Source organism: Ostrea edulis, chromosome 9 (genome assembly GCF_947568905.1).
Source record: "Ostrea edulis chromosome 9, xbOstEdul1.1, whole genome shotgun sequence".
Taxonomy (NCBI): Eukaryota; Metazoa; Mollusca; class Bivalvia; order Ostreida; family Ostreidae; genus Ostrea; species Ostrea edulis.
The window spans coordinates 10,073,329-10,095,688 of record NC_079172.1 but is presented as its reverse complement, the minus strand read 5'-3'; the positions used below and the strand labels follow the sequence as shown (position 1 = coordinate 10,095,688).

General features: G+C 35.7%; 2 protein-coding genes across 4 annotated transcripts in view; one reads left to right on the top strand and one right to left on the bottom strand.

Annotated features, from left to right (window-relative positions):
* Positions 1–3,703, bottom strand: part of LOC125659750 (grpE protein homolog 1, mitochondrial-like) — a 16,023-nt gene extending 12,320 nt beyond the window's left edge. Inside the window, exons 1-2 of one of the 2 annotated variants that reach the window (XM_048891522.2) lie at positions 3,384–3,703; positions 352–511 (exon numbers count right to left, since the gene is read on the bottom strand). In XM_048891522.2, coding sequence (XP_048747479.1) covers positions 352–511; positions 3,384–3,475 — 252 coding nt within the window. In that variant the 5' untranslated portion in view covers positions 3,476–3,703. The remainder of the gene's footprint in view (positions 1–351; positions 512–3,383) is intronic. The other variant, XM_048891521.2, reaches the window with a different exon arrangement.
* A 159-nt stretch (positions 3,704–3,862) lies between these two features.
* The window catches only part of LOC125659746 (erythroid differentiation-related factor 1-like), a 50,175-nt gene continuing 31,677 nt past the window's right edge, over positions 3,863–22,360 (top strand). Inside the window, exons 1-12 of one of the 2 annotated variants that reach the window (XM_048891510.2) lie at positions 3,863–4,003; positions 8,912–9,333; positions 9,933–9,996; positions 10,314–10,442; positions 11,178–11,234; positions 11,318–11,397; positions 15,100–15,184; positions 15,307–15,428; positions 16,791–16,902; positions 18,043–18,190; positions 19,570–19,778; positions 21,218–21,343. In XM_048891510.2, coding sequence (XP_048747467.2) covers positions 8,918–9,333; positions 9,933–9,996; positions 10,314–10,442; positions 11,178–11,234; positions 11,318–11,397; positions 15,100–15,184; positions 15,307–15,428; positions 16,791–16,902; positions 18,043–18,190; positions 19,570–19,778; positions 21,218–21,343 — 1,548 coding nt within the window. In that variant the 5' untranslated portion in view covers positions 3,863–4,003; positions 8,912–8,917. Of the gene's footprint in view, positions 4,004–8,863; positions 9,334–9,932; positions 9,997–10,313; positions 10,443–11,177; positions 11,235–11,317; positions 11,398–15,099; positions 15,185–15,306; positions 15,429–16,790; positions 16,903–18,042; positions 18,191–19,569; positions 19,779–21,217; positions 21,344–22,360 lie in introns of both variants that reach the window. The other variant, XM_048891511.2, reaches the window with a different exon arrangement.

Here is a 22,360-nt window from a genome sequence, read left to right as displayed (position 1 = left end):
AATCTGAAAATTTTTTAAAACCCCTGCTGGATTTGAACTCACGATCTACAGTTCAGCAGTCGACATGCTAACCTATTGAGCGACTCAGAATTTTTAAACTGACTAGATAAATATTGCTGGTATCCATGTTTTAAAAGGAATTCAGCCATTATGACGATGTAGAGTACCTCCTTAATAAACTTATTCAATTTAATATCTGATAAAACAAACAGCAAGCATCGAAGTGTGTTTGATCTTGTCCTGTATTCTACATACACATTGTAGGTTAAAAATATGATACAATTTATTATATATAGGCATTTCATCATCACTTAAAAACATCAAAGCATCATCATTTTTTTTTTTGTGTACCTTGAAATCTTGGGCTTCTGTTTTCAGTTTCTCCCCCTCAGCCTTTAGATTCTCTAGGACTTTCTGCGAGTCCTCCTGTACATTGTCAGTACCCGGATCTGTCCCATCTTTGTCTGATTTGGTGTCTGAGTTTGTGGTACAGTAACGCTCGCCCTGCAGTCTTTCAAAAAGAGACACAATGTTACACGTGGAGTCGCCATTACCACACCAAATCCTGGTATATTTCAAAACTTATGAAATCACTACAGAGTAGTATTCATTTTTGTCTGACTACAACTTTTGAAAAAAACCAACCTGAAAATCTGAGCATGATACAATGTTAAGCTGAATTAATTGTTTATGTTATGTTGAAGACAAACAACAGTGTTCAAAATTATGTAGAAAAATACTGCAAACTGTGACCAAAATAACTTTTATTAATGACAGTGTTACATGTTCGTTATAAATATTATATGCCATCAACAGTTGAATATTCAGATTTTGTAAATGATTTAGCATTGACATCTAGCATGTAGAAGATCTTCTAAAATGCAGCAAAAATCAACTAGATTACACATGTCTTAACATCAATGCTGCCAAAATGCGAGTCTATGAGAATGGATCGCAAATACAATGTCACCACAGAAAGGAAGATGACGATTTAGAGTCATTTGTATAACTCAGAGCAACAAGAGACAGGAGGGACTGAAAAGGACGTAAACAGACACAGCTGTTTTTCCCCCTTATATAACTGGTATTGATAAACGGTATCATTCCCAATGCCAAAAACCATTGATTTTTCCCAATTTTGAGACTAAAAATTCCAAATTCACTTGCCGAAAAGTAGACCACTGACATATTAGTGCTATTCAAAAAATCGATGGAATTCGGTCGGATTGAAAACATCTTTTAAAAATCTTTGCTTTATTTCCCGCGACTAAAATTAATAAGTGCTTGAATCCATTTCCTTTTAACATGTCCTGTAATGCAAACCACGATTACACCCCCCCCCCTTTCCTCATGATAACCAACTATGCCACTTGCTATTAACGACTGAAAAATCATTAATTAATTCTAGTTTTGTGAATTAATCTTAATTAATGTATCCTCGCAACAACAGCACATGGAGAGGGGCTGAAATCAATGATGTTGCAATTTTATTCAATGATTACATGTGAATGCTGAAATATTTCATCATTGTGTTACAACTAGGATTATGTACAATATTATAACAAGAGTACCGCAAACGGTACATAATACGCCCGTGAAATGCTTACATAGGGTGTTTTTCTTGTGCTATAATTTGTATAACTTTGCTTCAGGTAGTATCAGCCATCGTGAGGCTGTGACAAACTTTCATATGAACAAAGGGTCTTAGCTTAAAAATCTAGATTTCCTCAAAATGGACCAAGTTCAACAACCTGTAATTTTTTCAAAAATGGAAGAAAATCAAAATCCTTCCCCAGATGCACATCTTCAATACTCATACAAACACTCCACAAAATAAGAAGGCTCTCACTTAAAAACTGTGGGAGGAGTAGGGCGGACAAATTATGTACCCTCCATATAATAATTATTTCCAAATAAAGGGGCAAAACTCCTGGAAAAAAGGTCGAAATGGATCAAAATTGCAGTATGATCTAGAGTGACCCACAAAGAAGCTACATAGCAAGTTTCAGCATGATATGTGAAAGGGAAATGAAATTATAAAGAGAAAACCCCGAACGGACGAATGGACTGACGTACGTACAGACATCGCTGTACCATAATACGTCCCGTCTAAAGATGGGCGTATAAATTTTTTTTCTAATTTTCTCTTGTGGAACATACCATTGCTACAACATATATGTACAAGGGGATTATCATATGGATTTCCTTTTTTTTAAAATTAGATATGTTCGCATGGTGGTGGTGGTGGTGGTGGGGGGGGGGGTGGGGGGGGGGGGGGGGGGGGGGGGGGGGCGCAATTATACTGAATTCAGAAATGCGTTTTGTGTTCAGAGGCAGTGCTGTTTCAACACAGTTTTACAAACTTAAAGGTTTCGTTGGGCATTTTTATCATACAATTAGTAACTTGAAAAGATTGATAGTAGAAAAGAGGAAAGTAGAGGTTGAGAGCATACAGTTCAGAAGAGGTCATGCATCTTGAAGGTTAAGCAAGTCACAGTGAAGGCAGCAGAAATAAAGTGTATAGCATAAAAATATTTCAATCACATTCATGTATATATACATGTTTTAATGATTTTTAATATGAAACCCTGTGAGAAAATTCAAGTAGTGAGTATTTAGCAGATAGATATTATTTAGATTGAACCTGATCAAAGCATGAACATTACAAAATAGGTACATATATGTAGCTGCGCTCGCTCAAACGGTAGCACCGTCAACATATTAATGTAACCAAGCATTTCACATGCGAAATGATATTGATGGCCAAGTTGATCAAACAGTACTAATTCAAGCAGAGTTTGAAATTAACTTTCAATTTTTCAAGCACTAAAATTTCATGTGGGCTCAGATGATTTCTTATTCAGGGGCCTACTTGGCTCTTAACGTATTCAGACGATGTTGGAACCCCCAATATCCCACGTCTAATCTCAGCGAGATTCGTCGAGACTGGGTATTTGGACTGACCCCTCTTCTGAATCTCAGATCAGTGTCACACAAAGTGATTCAGGAAATTTTGCCTGAACTTGGTTCAGAAGAGACGTTAGTCCGAATATCCAGCCTCCACGAATCTCGCCGAGACTATGTCTAGACCTAAAATGTCTTATGCAACTTTCTGTTTTACAGAAAGAGCCTATTAAACACTCATCAACTCCAACATATCATTAACTTTTTTATCATTTCAGCAATAAGCAACAATCTAAAGCTATGTTCGGAAACAAATTGCATTATTCACAAGCGAAAATTTTGCAAATGATGAAAGAGATCAGAACGTTTCGTAACCTTGAAAGTTGAATATTACATTGAGGAGGAAAAATGGGAAAGATTAAAAGGCAATCACTTTATTTCTGCATGCTGTTTAAAAACCATGTGTTGTCATTATTTACCTATTCCATGTCGCTCTATGATGAATGCTCTGTCTGAAACATCTTGAAATCGACGTGACAGTTCTCACACACATGCCTCCAATAGTCGCCATTGTTGTTTGAAATTTCTAGAATTACTACGGTCAAAAGTTATATATCCGGATAAATCATTACTGGTATTACATCAAGTTATGCACGATTCAAGGTATATGGAACTTTACGAATCATGAAAATATATCAATAAGGGGTACAAATATTATACTAGAACTTCTATGATAAATCAATTATTTTTACAAAGGCATAAAAAAAAAAAATAATCCCTTTATTGGTAAGCCATACTTAAGATATTCGGATTTGATGAAAGTAGGATATAAAATATATTTAGAGATTCTCCTATAAATCATAAGTGTCAATGATTACAGAAAATTCTTCTACATCAATGTTTTTAACAATAAAACATTTCAATTAAAATAGCGAATGGTATATCAAAATCGAAGATTAAACGTTCAATTTACCTTACACCTGAACTTACTTTCATTTTCATTCCATCTAGAACTTACTACCGAGTATCGTTATTCTAAAACAGATGTACATATCTATATGCTATATTTCTGGTTGATTAATTGCTCTGAAGTCGTTACGTAAGTACAATATGTTGCCATAACTATGTCTAAATCTAGCTGTTAATTTTTATCTACATTTATTTCGCCCAATGATAATTTGATAATTATTGATACATGTACAAGTATCCTTGCATAGTAAATAAACCAGAACATTTTTTTCCCTAGACATTATCTTTGGTCCAATAATATGTATATACGGTGTGACAGTTGGACTGAGCGAGGTATGAAATGGTCATTGACGTTCATAATTTGATTAAGAACGGTAAATTAGAATACACTTTAAAATATATATTGTAACGTGCTATTGTCCAAGAATAAGGCAGATGTTATATTTACAGTTTATTTACAAATATACACATATTTACACACAACATTTATGTTGAACAACTTCAAATAGTTGAAGTTCAATATACACATCAGTCCATCTGCTTACGGAGCAGAACTGACATCCATCTGTATTAAACTCCAATACAGAACTGACTCAAACTTGGGCATGCCCCTCAAACTTCAAGGTTCCCAGCCAAAATCATAAAGCACCGATAATGGCTAACCTTAATCAGGAATATAAACAATTAACCCTTATATTCCCATGAGAACATCGGTGACCACTAGTGTAGGACGCTGACAGACATATCCCGTTACCCATTGTGATAACAGTATAGAGCAATAAATGCTGAGCATGCATACAAGATAAACAAGTGAACAGAATTAGTGAAACTCCAAAATTATGACAATATTATGAAATTCTCCTTGCGCTTAAACTTCAAGTGATGTCTAGATATTAAAGGGGGAATATATGAGGATAACTACAGGATCTGCCTATTCATTAACTATGGGGAATATAATGCTAGCCAATGGATTCGTTCAGAGTAAACCCAATGGTACCATTACTGATTTGCAAATGGTAAAGATTTTTAAAGTCTTTTAGCATACTTGATTCTAACGATCCCGTTTACTTGGGTTAATCGATGATGACCAGCATCACACTTGATTGTGAGCAGGAATTGCGCACGCATCCCACCGATTGAGCCGGAAAATTTTGATAGGTGAAGGTGGCATCAAGCTGGCATAGCTGGTGTCCTTGGAGACAGTTTTTTGAGAGTTGCTCATTCTAAAATATAATATTTTTAATTTTTACACTGGTGAAATAAACATTATTTGTAAAATTAATATGTTGGTCATTTCTATGCCGAATAATGTTTATACAATAGAAGGTCAACATTTTCATTACTGTACTGTAGTCGGGTCACTTGATTCATGGCGCATCACCGGGTATACCCGGCTTAGTTCGATTCGGCCAGATGTGATCAGAATCAAGTATGCTAATTGGTACAATTGGATCCTTGTGTACTCTAAACGAGTTTGGGATACAAATGGTGAGAAATCCAACAATGGTACCATTGGTATACCACTAGGTTACCACTAGGTGATCAGTTAGCTTGAAATGTCATTTGAAAGATATACGCTCATATTATCTTTGTGAATAATTTTGCACCAAGAAGATGCGTTTAGAAATTTGTTTTTAAGTACGGTTAATCACTTTCTCCTGCAGATTATTTTCTCCATCTTCACTAGCCAAGAGTTTTTGGTCCATAAATGCAGAGCAGAGTAGACCGAAAACCCTTGGCTAGCCTAGGGAAGATGTATTTTCATGAGTATATATATCATTGGATGTAATGGTTGTAGATTGATTGATTAAATATTGTTTAACGTCCCTCTTGAGAATACTTCATTCATATGGAGACGTCACCACTGCCGGTGAAGGGCTGCAAAATTTAGGCCTATGGTCGGCGCTTATGGCCATTGAGCAGAGAGGGATCTTTATCGTGCCACACTTGCTGTGACACAGGACCTCGGTTTTTACGGTCTCATTCGAAGGACCGCCCCATTTAGTCGCCTCTTATGACAAGCAAGGGGTACTGAGGACCTATTCTAACCCGGATCCCCAGAGGAGTAATGGTTGTAGAGGAGATTACTATACCATATCACATACACTTGATGTTTTTAAAACCTATTTCCGTCTATGCAGGGACATATTTGAAACATCGTGTCTGAAATTGTCTTTATTTGATGTCTACAAAGATTTATGGGGAAAAGATGTGACACAAAATCTGTTGCTTTCAGTGTGTACATGATGCCCACCATTGTTTATTACGTCATAAATAGTTACCAACGCTAACAGAGCTCTAGGTTGTCTGCAGAAATGTTTACCATTGGTAAACTTTATTGGCAAACATTAAAAGATTTTGTCGATGCCCTTCACTTGATGGCAACGGCAGCACTCTGAATGTAATCCGTGCGTTGTAATGTCACATTTAGCCTCGACTTTTTTTCTCTTTCAAATCAAAACAGTTATAACCAACAACAATATTAATACAGCCTGTTTGCAATTTAAATGACACTTAAAACTAAACAAAATTAACTGAAAAATTCAAAGTGGTAAAAAGTAATATAACATAAATTTTTAATTAAAGAAACTCGTGAACTTGTTCATTTATTTAGTCATATTACTGTTTTTCTATTTGATGATTGGCTAAAAACTGTAACAATAAAAATTTGTCCGTTGTCTGTAATCGTTGTCGTAAACTTTTCACATTTTCACCTTCTTCTCAAGAACCACTGGGCCAATTTTAACCAAACTTACCTCAAAGCATCCTTGGGTGAAGGGCTTTCAAGTTTGTTCAAATGAAGGGCCATGTCCCTTTCCTTTCAAAGGGGAGATAATCACAAAAATAGGGTGGGGTCATATAAAAATCATCTTATCAAGAACCACTGGGCCAGAAAAGCTGAAATTTTCATGAAAGCTTCCTGACATAGTGCAGATTTAAGTTTGTTCAAATCATGGCCCCTGGGGGTTGGATGGGGCCACAATAGGGGATCAAAGTTTTACATGCAAAAATATAGGAAAAATCTTTAAAAATCTTCTTAAGAACCCCTGAGCCAGAAAAGCTGAAATTTACATGAAAGTTTCCTGATATAGTGCAGATTCAAGTTTGTTCAAATCATGGCCCCTGGGGGTTGGATGGGGCCACAATAGGGGAGTTTTATATGCAAATATATAAGGAAAATCTTTAAAAATCTTCTTCTCAAGAACCACTGAGCCAGAAAAGCTGATATTTCATACATGAAATCTTTCTGACATATTTCAGATTTCAGTTTGTAAAATCATGGCCCCCAGGGGAGGATGGGGTCACAAGGGGGGGGGGGGGAAACAAAGTTTTGCATACAAATATATAGGGAAAATCTTTAAATATGAGCCAAGTGACTCAGGTGAGTGATGTGGCCCTTGGGCCTCTTGTTAACATGTCAAACGGAGTGTCTGAATTATAAATTACATGTCAGTCTCTTGTATTTTATGGCATTCAAAATTAAAACACGAATAACTGTAGAAGCAACTAATGAACAAAACAATATAGTGACATCCATATGGATCACAAAATTTTATTTATTTACTGATTGTCATTTTTTCTTTACATATATGATACTTTTAGAGCTTTCTGCTACATTCGAGCTATGCTTGGTATTAATAGTAATTGATTTACTACAATATTTTCTTTTGTAAGTTTCCAGTCAGACACTGAAGCAGTGTTATATTTAACATGTGATACATACTACACAAAATTTCACACTTTTTCAACTCCATTCACTCTGCCACACCTTCACATGAAATGATAAATTGTACATATTATTAGGTCTAGTCCAGTATAAATTCAGTCTTATCAGTTTTGGTTTCTTCAACAAAACACTTGTTTGACCTATTTCTGACCACAGGGCACTTTTGCCTGAGATCAGCCAAGCATTTCAAAGTCCAGCAGAAGGAAGTTATGCAAGGTTGCATAACATGTAAATTTCCTACTGCTGGGCTTTGTGTGGCTAATCTCAAACAAAGGTACTCTACCCTGTGGTCAGAATAGGTCAAACAAGTGATTTTTGAAGAAAAACAAAGCCATTTATAAATAAATGGCATTCCTAATTGATGTCTTTTAAATTTGATTTCATTTCAAATGAATTAAGGTAAGCAAAATGTTAACAGTTTTGATAGTAACTGTAATAATGATTTTGTCAATTAGCTGTATATAGACATTGTAATTATGAGGATATAAAGGTCAATTTCTAAGAAAGCATCTTTTATATAACTCTTATTTTTCAAAAGTTTTGTTGGAATAATTGATGAAAAATCTATGATCACTTTATTCTAAGTTGATTTAGTCACCAAATGTTATCTCCTGCATCAGAGGCATATACATGTAACTCTCTGCCTGAATGTTCTTTACTAATTGCAAAATGTATACTATATATTTATGAATAGAAAATTAGAAATGATGAAATGTTTTAAAGGTTTCAACAAAAATCAAGATATGGAATTTGTGAATTTTTTTTGTATAAAACCATTTCTTTTAAAAATTGAATATTCTGTACAGATTTTGCACCACATTTTGCAAACTTGTGTATATATGCAGATTTTTCACTCAAAATGAAATTTTCTGAAATACCCTATTAGTAAGTTTGAAACGTGTACTGTTTTTATAAACGAGAAAATTAAAAATAGCTCATATAACAATAATCTCAGGTACTACTAAACAGAGTACGTTAGAGTATGCTGGGACAATTTCATTATTTAATGCAATTTCCTTAGTTTTAAAGATTGACTATTTAAGACGTACATTGTATAATTCTTCTTTCATAAAAAAGAATAGGTGATGCAAAATAATAGAATTGAAATTCTAAAATGCATCGATCACCTATTCTTTTTGAACAGTAACAGTAAGTGAGTAACATACAATTTTATACTCCTGTGTTCCTCGTACTGTGTTGTCTTGTTGATGGCTTTTGTCTATCATGCTAGTGCCTTCTCTCAATTTTGTTTTTTGTTTTTAGTAAATGAAATAATTCAGACATGTGATCAATGATCTGAACGTATTTTAGAGAGCCATGGATGCAGCAAAGGCTTTACAACGAGGCAGTGGTGTATCACACAATGAAAACCTTATCAGAGACACAACAGTGACCTCTTCTTCAAATTGCAACAAGTCCTTTTCCTCCTTAACATATATATCTCCATCACATATGAAAACTGAACAGAGCTCAAGTATTACCCCATCTGATCTAATGCAGTCTGTCGTTCGGCTCGAAAGAAGCAACACCACAGATAGTCCGGATTCTCAAGGCAGAGGGGAGATTAAGTCCGTAGTTCGAGTGAAGGACCCCACCCTGGATTTCTCACCCCTAATGGCAATACTCCGGCCTCATACAGACCTTAACAAGCCACCGCCCAACTGGTTAAGGAGGAGACCACCTCCTCGGCCACAGTCAGCCAGACAGTTCTTCTGGCCAAAAAGGGTTTCAAGGTAAGATACTGATATTGAACAATAACTATCAGACCTCAGCATTGTGAGTATGTCTACAGAAATCCTTGTACTGGGGATACAGTTTTGATGTGAATTCATATACATCATGTACATGTGAGAATTTTTATGGATTTTATGTTTAAGGAGGTACTTTACATCGTCATAATGGCTGACTTCCTTTTAAAACATAAATGAAAATATGATAATAATATAATGATATAAATATCAGCAATATTTGTCTATTCTTTTCAAATATCATTGAGTAGCTCAGCAGGTCAGCATGTCGACTGCTAAAATGTAGATCGTGGATTAGAGTCCAACAGGGTTTTAATTTTTTTTTTTTCAGATTGTTTTTTATTGAAACTGCATTTATTGACTAAATAAAGTAAATTTGAAAGTTTTCAATAATGTTGCACATATCCTCCACTTTTCATCCATATCAAATTTCTCTGGTGTAGCATACCTCCTAACAATGAATTCGGTCAACATCGTGTTTAATACATGACATTGCATGTATTTTATATTCTTGACAGTATTCATTTTCTTTGTTATAGTGGTATAGCATTTATATATATATATGTATATATAATCTTTTGTAGTTTTATGATGGCAAATGATACTTTAGATCTGACCGGAGAGGTTGATGTGATCTCACAAGCTAAGGTAATAATGATTACAGTCAAACCTTAATATCTCGAACTCGATGGGACAGGGAAAAATCTTTTAAGATATCCGAGGATTTGAGATATCGTGGTAAAATACATAAAGAGTAAGTGGTTGAGACTTCTGAATCACTTCAACATAATCATGATATTCGAGATATCGGTGTTTGAGATAATGAAGATTAACTGTATACTGAGTAGTACATGAGTCATGGTAACTACAATTATGAAATTATTATCAGAACTTGTTTCAATGTAAATCAGTTTGTTATACTGAAAATATTTTATCATTTCTCATTAGAATTTTTTTTTTTGCAGAACATTAAAAAACTGTTGAAGATGCCATTTTCATCTAAATCCCAGATTAGTATGATGGTACACAAAGTTGACAATTCCCTTTTGATCGATGACTTCGATATTCATAAAAATCTGCTGAGGAAACAGAATGTAAGTAAAGCAGATCATTCTTACTCACACAGAAACAGTCCCAGCTAGAGAGCAGATTAAACAATTATAACACATCAAAATGTCATCCTTGAAATAAATTTTTCAATCTCACAAATGTACACTGTATAAAGGATTATTAATGAAGTAATTCAATTTCTTGTTCATTTACATCATGAATGCTTTTGCGATGAATCTTATTCAGTATATGAAAGAAATTACTAGTTTTGTATGTTCTTGAGGTACTGCGGTATATGTATATGAATATTTTACATTTGTGGCATATTTAATTGATATTTTCCAATTTATCAGGAGGGGAGATTACTCTTGAATTGCCTGTGATCGGTCTATCAGTCTCTTTCTCTATCCAAATCTGTAACATTGGTTCTTATTTAAACTATATAAGCTTGAGACTTCATTCTGAGTAAGGTGAAAGACCAAGGTCAAAACTATATGACTGATAAAGGTGAAGGTCATTTGTCAAGAAGATATTTGTTACAATTGAACTTACACTCTTATGTATTTTACATACATGCTTTGCTATACTGTACACTTTTTAATTCAGTCCTAGGAATTTTCAGTTTCTTGCATAAATTTATTTGCATTTCCATTCTATATATAGATTATTGCTATAGATTATATTTAATTCAATAGTTTTTTAATACAGTGTAAATAGAGAAAATTAAACTGCAGCAGAAATAAGATTGTATACAGTACTTGGGTTTTGTGTGATTTCAGGATGACTGGAAATGGTTGAGGGAATTCTATTTAGAATCTGTGAAAAAAGACATGCAGGTAAGTTTTGGGGGAATGCTGGATTAAGCGGGAAGTTTTGTACATATTCAAAATGAGGAAGCACTTGTTTGTTTTACTTTTAGATGAAATGTGTGCCAAAGAAGAAGAAGAGCAGGAACCATCTGCAGAATAAGAACATGTTGTCAAAATTTCTCTATAGGAGGTAGGGTATTATAGATATCATAGTATAATGGGCTTTGTTTACAGCAAATATTGGGAAACAATCTATTCTATTCTATACCCATCAGTACTCTGTGTTTTGTAGTTTACTCAGGTGACCTATTGTAATTGGTTGTCGTCCGTTGTAGTGCGTTAACAATTGAACATTTTTAACTTCTTCTCGATAACCATTATTCCAATTTTTAAAATAATTTGTTATGAAGCAAAGGGGACATAAATTGTAAATTTCAGGACTCCAGCACCCCTGGGGCCCTAGGGGCGGGGCAAAAACTGCAAAATTGATCAATTTTCAAAAATCTTCTTCTCTAGAACCACACACGTGTAAGAAAAACTAAATGCATAGTGATGTAGAGCAGGAAGCCTCTACCAAAATTGTAAATTTGATGATCCCCGGGGTAGGGGTTCTGACCCAAGGGTGGGGCCAAACTTGGTATATAGTGTTTATGTGTAAAACACTTAATAACATCTTCTTTAGTACTATTGATACTAAACTGAAACTAATTGAATATTTAGGAAGAGCAGGTAGTCCTTTACCACAATTGTAAATTTGATGATCCCAGGGGTAGGGGTTTTGGTATCAGGGAGGGGCCAAAATGGTTAGTTATTAAATGTGTGAACAATAGACATTTTTAACTTCTTCTTGATAACTACTATTCCAATTCTTTTCAAATTTGGTATGAAGCATCCTTGGAACAAGGGGGACATAAATTGTAAATGTCAGGATTCCTGCTACCCTGGGGCCTTAGGGGCGGGAAAAAAACTGCCAAAACTGACCATCATCATCATCATCTGGTTTTGATGATACAGGCCATGTATTAATCCTGATGTCTAGGGTGTGACCTGTCTGTCGAAAGCAAAGTCTTCCTCTCCACCCATGGCGATCCAATGGATTGGTAGAGTCCATGTTCAGGGCTACACGATCATGCTTCACAAGTTCGTCCCAAGAAAGCTTTGGTCTGCCTTGGCCCCGCTGTGCTACAATGATCATGCATCTGACCTGCGAGATCCAGCTTGTGTTGCACTCAACATGTCCAAGCCATCTCAGCCTGCCCAATTGGAGAACTTGAGCAATGTCTCTTATTTTGAGCCTAGATAGAAGAGTCTCAAAGTGGATGTTTTCTTCTGGCTTGACCATCTTATCATGGCACTGTAGTTACATTAAAGGCATTTGACAGTGCTTGCTTGCTGATGTTGTCCACGTTTCTGAATCATAGAGCATGACACTCCTCACACAGCTGGAGTGAACTGGACCTCTGATTGTAGCAGGGGCTTGTTTGTGAGGATAGGAAGGAGTTCTCTGAACTTTTTCCAGGCTGACTTACACTGCGATATGGCTGCAAGCTCACACTCTCCACCGGAAGACATGGTATCTCTGAGGTAGCAGAAGTCAACCACGTCAAGTGTCACCCTCAACCTCGCTTACTGGCCTACTGTCAGTTGGTCTTGCTGTGCCCATACAGCATGGACATGAGTATTGTGGGTCCGGTCTGATTGGACCTTTAATTCCACTACAGTTCTTGTGGACCCAGCAAGAGCAGTTGGTGCAGAAGATACGAGTTTCTTCCTGTTCCGCTAAGACATACTGTTTTCCTGATCTTCTAAGGGAGTTCAGGTTTGATCCAGCAGTCATTACTTTGGTCTTTCCCATGTTCACCCTTAGACCCTTTGCTTCCATGCCCTTCTTCCAGGTGGTGATTCTGTCAACTAGTACCTCTAGTGAGGTGTCGACAATGGCAAGGTTGTCAGCATAGAAGAGCTCCCAAAGACAACCAGTGCGCAGCTCTATTGACCAGGCTTCCAAGATGATGATGAAGAGCAGCGGGCTATATACAGAACCCTGATGCACACCTACTCCCACTCTGAAAGCGTCACTGTATCCGTCTCCAACACGCAAACAGCTCCTAGCATCTGAGTACATCGACCATCTGTACGTCCAGCCATTCCTCAACACTCAGCTTTTGCATGGCCCACCATATCTCATTCCTTGGCACTCGATCAAAGGCTTTCTCGAGGTCAACAAAAGCCATATAAAGGGTTTTGTTCGCTGCTAAGTACTTTTCTTGGAGTTGTCGGATGATGAAGATGATGTCGATTGTACCTCGGCCTGGCATGAAGCCGAACTGCATCTCGTCGATGCGCACATGTTGCCTAATCAGTTGCTCCGTCACTCTCGAGTATTTTCATAGTTTGATCTAGCAGTTTTATACCAATTTTCTAAAATCTTCTTCACTAGAACTGCACATGTTTAAGAAAAACTAAATGCATAGTGATGTATAGCAGGAAAGCCTCTACCAAAATTGTAAATTTTATGATCCCCAGGGTAGGGGTTCTGACCCCATGGTGGGGACAAATTTGCTATATAGTGTTAATATGTGTACAACACTACACTAAAGCTTATACTCTGTATGACACCACATCACAAGATGGCGATTTAAATGTTTTGTGAAATTATTTGTATTGATCGATTTGTTTGTCTAGCATCGTAGCTCAGTGGTTAAAGCGTTGGGCTGGTGAACCGCAGATCTCGAGTTCAAATCCCCAAGAGTCTTTTATTCATATTAGATGAAATAATTTTTTGGAAAATCATTTTTCTATCCAAATCTATATTTTTTTGCCTTTTACCATATATTCTTATTGTATATCATCATATCTTTTATAATTAAATGAATTCGTACTGATTTGAGAAACTATTTCTTAAATAACATCTTCTGAAGTGTTATTGATACTAAATTGAAACTAAATGGATATTTAGAAAGAGCAGATATTCCTTTACCAAAATTGTAAATTTTATTGACCCCCGGAGTAGGGGTTCTGACCCCAGGTGGGGCCAAACTTAATTAGTATACAGTATTTATCTGTGAGTTGCTGAAAATCTAAATGCATACTTAGGGATAGCAGAAAGAATGTACAAAATATGGTGCATTTCACAACCCAGGGTTTTGACTCTAGGATGGGTCCAAATTAGTCATATCTTTTAATGTTTTAATGTTAATACCCCTATTGTATTATGTAAAGCCTTTCATCAGTGTATACACTTTTGAGGGCATTGAAGTTTTACGAACACATCTTGTTTTATACTGTTGCTGAACATTAGAATTTAGCTTAGATATTCAGAACAGGAATTTTTTTCTAGATTTCATAGCCCTTGGGGAGTAGTGATACCTTTTCACTAGTACTCATGTGACCGATAAGGTCAGTGGGCCTCTTGTTATTGTTAATATTCTTTACCTAAAATAATCAAAAGTATCTTTAAGTGAAATATAATCAGTTTTGAATTTGGATCAATGGACACAGTCACCAAAGTAGACTCGCACACCAATGGCAAATGGACACGAAGACAGGTTAAGCCTAACAAATGGTATGTTAACAAGGCGGGGGGGGGGGGGGGGGGGGGGGGGGGATCAGTGTGCACAGACACATGGTCTGCTGTAGATGGGGTGACTTAATCTATTTATGTTCACTTTCAAAAACTACAGAAAACAGATGCATACATGTAAGATACTGAAATCTACTCAAGATTTACCTGTAAAGAGCAATCTATGCTTGAGTAACTTTGTGACCTAAATTCAGACCAAAATGTTTTACTTGGCTGACCAAATTGTAAAGTCTATTGATCAATCCAGCAGGACATTGAAAACTTTACTAGTCTTTTGTAATTGGCTATATATATATAATCCCATCTCAGTGTACAGGAGGCTCTGAATTCAGGAGAATCACTGCCGGTGACAAGGCTGAACAGAAATGTCAGTGAGCAAGACGAATTTTCAGAGGTGAGTGCATGAATCTCAAGACGTTCAGAATGCCTTATGTATAAACACCCCAAAATATTGTTGTTGGAATAAAGTCACAAGATTTTTTATAACCATAATGCTCTGTAATATGTGTTTTTCAGGACTCCTTTGGACAGCAGAGAGAGGTGACATGGACCTTTGAGAACATTCAGATGTTGATTGGAACAGATTTACCCATCTTCAACCGTGGTGCCAATTACCCGTGTGTCAGTCTACGATTAAGGTAAGAATTCTGTCGCTGTTGAACAAGAATTTTTCTTCACTCTCATGTGTGTGCTTAAATATGGATACATCTGTACCCCAAATGCATAGAGCCAAACAATGAAGTCAAGAATTTTTGCTGATTATATCTCCCCTCTTTCAGGGGGAGACATCTTGTGAATGCTTCTCCTCCTATATGGCTTGTCGGACTTGAAACTTTGTACAATGCATCATTGCCATTTGTAGATGTGCATATTTTCAGGACAAGAGGATCCAATTATTTCCCTAAAAGTTATAGTGGATCTAAGAGGGATGGAGGATGTTAAAATAGCTTGTGAACGCTTCTCCTATATGGCTTATATGATAGATTTTGAACTTTGTACAATGCTTCATTGCCATTTGTAGATGTATATATTGTCAGGACAGGAGGATCCATTTATTGTCCTAAAAGTTATAGTGGATCTAAGAGGGGTGTGGGGTGTAAAATAGCTTGTGAACAATTCTCCTATATGGCTTATCTGATAGACTTGAAATTTTGTACATTGCTTCAATGCCATTAGCAGATGTGCATATTGTAGGGACAGGAGGATCCTTAAAGTTATAGTGGATCTGAGGGGTTGAGGGTGTAAAATAGTTTGTGAACACTTCTCCAATGTGGCTTATCAGAGTTCATAATGACTGTTTCTGCTCATGCTTTCTCCTCCATATTATGCAGTACATTAAAGGGAGGAGGTTTCATTTGGAGCACTTCCAATACGCAAGTTCCGAGTTACCCAAAAGTTATTTCCCTTTGTCGAACTCTTTCGCATTTTATGACGTATGGTGGGTACACAATGTATACATTATATCGTAGACTGGCACTGTACATAGCGATTACGTACGATTAATGTAATGAAAGCGTAACTTTTGTTTATATCAATCACTGGTATGCATATTCTGGCCATATCAAGCATAATTTGTTTGAATAAGATCATCAAATTGGCTATTAAATCATTATTCGTTTCCTCTTCTACATGAGTGACCCTTTTATCAAAGAAAAATGGCAATTAACAATATTTGTTTGAGCCATTTTGTTATCCAATATTCATAAACTCACTAAGTTGCCTTTCCCCTGAGATAGGATGGTCTCAGAAACTCTGGATATCATCTTTTAAGAAATAATACAACGATAGTAATTAGCAAATGTACCCACTGTCATCATATTTTACGTCATAATTTACGGAAGAGTTCAATAAAGGGAAATAACTGTTGGTGAACTCGGAACTTCCGTATTTGGGGAGCCGGGGAGACATTTGTTTCTCATAAAAACAATCTATTTTTTTGTTGAATTTATAAAGTGAAACACTTGTAACTAGAAGCTACTATAGATTTTTCCTTTTCCCAGAGACATGAATACGCCAATCAATGTACTGACAGGATTAGATTACTGGCTGGATAACTTGATGTGTAATGTTCCGGAAGTGGCCATGTGTTTCCACGTGGATGGCATCGTCCAGGTAACGAAAAATTTACATTACCATTTTTTTTCCCTTTGATATTTTTACCAATTGTAATGACAGCCATTTCCCGTTGTAGTTGTGAACAATGTGTAATGGTACGCCTGGGAATTCTGACAGAGATGAAAGTAGAATGTAGATAGAAAAAATGAATTTCAGTTTTAAAAATATGGTTGAACTTTGGTAAATTGAACACTGTTATCTTGAATACCATGGACATGTTGCAGTGATACGGAAGTCTCAACCACATAATTTTTTTTAAAGTATTTTACCCTCGATATCTCGGAGGTTTTTTGGTCCCATTGAGTTTGAGATAATGAAGGCGTGAACTGCAATGCATCAAGGTGGCATACTTTTCTTGGAAGCGCTAATGCACAGTTAATACCCTCAATTTCAAAAAGGATAAAGTAATTAAAACACACTTATAACAAATTGGACAGTGATATTTATTCCCCTGTGAGAGGAAAATAATGAAAATTATTTTGGATATAGTGAAGTTTGGTCATAACAAACTTGTGCTGACCCTGGAGGATTGCTGTAAATGTGTTTTGCTGTATTGTAAAAGTGGTTACTGATGTGTGGGGAAAATTTACACTTATTACGCTGTCATGTAAGCGCGTAAATTTCTCCCACATGTATAGGTATAAATATTTGATAGGATATATATTATATTCATTTAATGCATTTTTTCCCCCACATGTAATGTTGAAAGTGGAAAAACGCACACGAAACCCCCAGCGTAAATACCCACTTTTACAGTATTCAACATATAACATTGACAGATACTCTCCTGAGGGTATACTAATAAATCGGTCATGTTCATGAACTACAATTTTAGATTTTGAATCTTTTTATATATGGTACTATACATACAATGTTTACTTAAAATCAGTAAAAGACAGTTTTTTTCTGTCCCATTATTTACAATATGTATTATTTGCAATGTATCCCAATCAATATGGCCATTCCCACATTTTGCAAATTAGTTTTAGTTTTAGCTTATTTGTGAAATTTATATAGATCAGATGTGTGATATTCTATATGTTGCGAAAATCGTCTAAAATGTATGAAATTGTTATTCGCTTGTGAGAGTTAACCTGCAAGTTTGCGTAATTTTCACATAGCACTTATCATTCACAGAAATACGAGCTGATTCAGACGGAGGATATTCCGAACCTAAAAGACTCGGAGTTTGACCCCCACATGGTGACTGACATTGCCTGTAATATCCTGTCCTTCCTGAAATCTAATGCCACAAAAGAGGGTCATACGTACTGGTTATACAAAGGTCGCGCATGCAGAACAATTTTGAGTCTGCATCTAATCTATGCACACAGTGAAACCTGTCTAATCTGACATGCACTGGGAGACAAAAAAAATTTGTCAATATAAAAGAATGAAATTGAGAATGGAAATAAGGGTTGGAATGACCAGGGATACGGATTACACAGGTGTCGGATTAGATAGTTCTCACTGGATGTATTACTTGTACTTACGACTAGTAATGCAAAAATGTGTTACTAAATGCAAACCATGGGACTTTTATTGTTGTCATTAGTTTATCAATCCAATTTAAATTAGACATGTGCTACATATGGATATATCGATTGTAGGTGAGCGGATCAAAGGATCCAATTTGAATTAGATTGTCAATTTATGAAACACAACACACTTATATAAGTTTTTATGCCCATGGAATTGAAAATTCAAATTCCTGTAGATTTAAATTTATAGGAGCTGATAGATTAGTTGAACTCTGACCAAAATTTGTCCATTGTAAAATAAGAACTACGGAGTATATTTAACTAAACTTAACATAAAACATCCTTGGGTAAAGAGGATTAAAGTTCGTGCAAATGAAGGGCTGTGTTACTTTCCAAACTATGTTAGAAAAATAAAGGGGTTTATTTATAAAAACTTTTCAAGAATCGTGTACCAGAGATGTCAAAACTTCCATGAAAGATTCCTTATTTTCTGAACCAATTATTTTATGTGTCATTTTTTATTCCTGAATGGTCAGTGTAAAACTAGTCAGCAACAATTAATTTCTGTGATGGGATAGTCACATTTTTATTGATTATGGGGAGACAAGTCAAACACCGACTCAGCAGAACATTAAATTTTGTCCATGATTTCATTGTCAGCAGAAAACACACTTCCTCATTGTTGGAACATTGATGTGGATCTGAGAGCAAATATCAGATGGAAAGGGGAATTTCTTAAAATTAGTTTTTCATATTTCACCAGATTTCAAATGAGTAACCATATCTCCTGATCACTTAATTTACCTCATCCCCCTTGTCTATTTTATATAGTGAATGCATCTAATTGGTGAGCACTGGGTTCTCTCGAGTGAAACATTCATACCAAGTTGTTGTTCTTGCTATATGTTGCAATGATTCTAGCAAAGGGAGGTTACTTTTATTTGAAACAAATTCAGTGAATCAATCAAATTGCATTATTGTCAGATGAGAGAAAATGTGAAAATTACAACCTGTGAATTAATCCCCTACATAGTATTTTAAAATTAAGAAAACAAATCTTTTTCTAAAAAACTACAAGTGTGCAATTTCTCAAATAGATATGTAAGCGCAAAATGAAATACGATTTTCATAGGGATGGATGGATAGATGATGTGTTATATAATATGAAATACAATTTTTGTAGGGGTGGATGATGATGTGGTAAAGTTGTACGACCTGACCTCACTTGCGGACAGTCATGAGGACCAGTCTACTCCCTTCACTGTACCCCTCGGGAGGCTATTGTACCGTGTAGCTTGCAACATGATTAAAAATGGTAACAAAAGTAAAAAGAAAATTCAACTTCTGTTGGAGAACTGTTTGCTGCTCCTGGATGAAGAAAAACATTCACAGGTAGAGTATATTTCTTGGTTACTGGGGAAGTTTACACTGCTTTACTTTTCCTGAATATTTGTAATTCATCCAGGATTATGTAATGCAAATTATATGAATTTAAGAACCTTAGCAATGATTTCATTAATTATTCGATTTGCATTAAAAAGAAGCACAAAGTGACTCCTGATACTTAAAAAACGCATAAAAACCATAAACCCAAATTAAGTGATTCAGGATGAGTACCTTCAGGTTGTAATGAGGGAGGAATAATTACATTTAATTAATCATTGGCTTTACTGCTATAGTACTTTTTGATAACTCCAGCAGGTATAAAGCAATGAGAAAAAAAATGTTTGCATTCAATTTCTGATATTGACTTGCCTAAAAATGTAAGATATGAAAATGGAAACGCATACCATGTTTCATGGGGTAGGCACTTTTACTTCTGTCGAACATAATTATTAGCTGCTTTAAAAATCCTCGATATCTTAAAAAAAATTCATCAAACCTAATAACTTAAAGAAACTTAATGACATTCTCCGAGAGCTTAATATAGAGATATAAAGTAGAGTAAATGGGTATCTCTGTCAAAATCACATGATGGTGTATGTAGGCCTTAACTTTATGACGGAAAAAATTTACATTTTGTGTTTGATTTTATATTGTTTTACGTCCATTTAGGATTTTTTTTTTTACTCCTGCAGAGATATCACCAGGTTGTTTAAAAACTCCTGCTTATCTCACAGGTTCTTCATCCAAGGTCATCTGACAAGTTCTAGGTCATTGTGAGAAAAATGAAATTCTTATCAACAATAACTTGTAATGGACAAAAGTTCATAAAAGTCTGAAACATTTAACATATACAGAATGATGTTGTATTATGGTAATGTGGATGATAGGACATACTGGAAGATGTTTGTTAATATTGCTATGCATGTTATTTGAACAGTCTTTTAATTAACTTCAGAATTTAACAATATCCAGTACACATTTCTAATGACATGTATGAAAAATAAATAAACATGTTTTGAGCATGCTCAGAAGAAGCTTTTAGGCATGCAGCTGAATATGGGATTTCATGGATTATTGTAGATTTCGTATTATTCACAAATGAATACCTAAGAAGCCTCTCTCACAAAATCAAAATTTTCACTTTTAATTTCTTTTTAGTTTTAAATCTGTATAAATTTGAAGTCCTACAGAGTATAGTATTCTCAATTTTTTTTGGTTCTCGCAAATTGGCGCTTTACGATGATTTCCCAAAATGAAGTACTCACTAAGTACGTGGCTTTTACAGTCCTTTTTTTTCTGATATTTACAATGTTCAGGTCTTACCTTTGATTTGATGTTCAATATTTACTACCAGTACGGAACTACAGTTTGAAGTCATGATGAACTTTTTGAAAAGGTTGGTTAGTTTTAATGAAATCTTGTAAGTATGCTTGATTTATTTTTAGATGTGTACATCTGCACACTACCTCCTGTCAGATGTGGTGGTGCCGGACGGCTTCATTGAGGATGGTTGGACAGATTCGGCTGATAAAGATTCAGATGAAGAGGAAACTGACACTCACTCTAAAGAGGTCAGTTAAACTTACACTCAAAACCGGTCAGTTAAACTCCCACTCAATACAGGTCATTTAAAAAATCACTCAATACTGGTCAGTTAAACTCCCACTCAATACAGGTCAGTTAAAAAATCATTCAATACAGGTCAGTTAAACTCACACTCAATGCCGGTAAGTTAAACTCGCACTCAAAACCAGTCAGTTAAACTCACACTCAATACCGGTCAGTTAAACTTACACTCAATACTGGTCAGTTAAACTCACACTCAATACCGGTCAGTTAAACTCACACGCAATACCGGTCAGGTAAGCTCACACTCAATACCGGTCGGTTAAACTCACACTCAATACTGGTCAGTTAAGCTCACACTCAATACCGGTCAGTTAAACTCACACTCTATGCCAGTCAGTTAAACTCACACTCAATACCGGTAAGGGCTATTCCAGAAATAAATACATGGGGGGGGGTCGGGAGGCACCTTTTGTATATACCAAGCACCCATAAAAAAAAATAAAAAATTACCCCATGACCCATCAAATTAATAAACTCATTTTACAATGACCCATCTAATAAAAAAAAACTAACCAGACCCACCACAAAAATATTTTTAAAAATGAAAACGGTACAAATCTCGCGAGGTTTTCGGGACAAACATTCTAGTCAATGACGCGGTAATGCCTGTGCGACATTGTATCACAGTAGTTCTGAAGAAACGATGTCACATCAACAATCAAAGGCATCTATGGCGGGAATGTTGGAAAGATTGGGAGTCCAAATGATGCTATTATCATGAAATGGGTATGGATATGTTTTTCCACGAATCGTTCGTCTTCTAATGGAGCCCGCGCCTGGAGGCCTCTATATCACCATCACACCGACTGATAAATATAACGCATCAGTACCCTCGTATAAATCAACTAAGGTTTACCTATTTTTATTAGAAAACGGAATACCTATTGGTTTCAAAATATTCCCAAAATCGATGCACTGTAAACTGTAATAATCTACAGAACAGAGTTCGCCGCCATCAC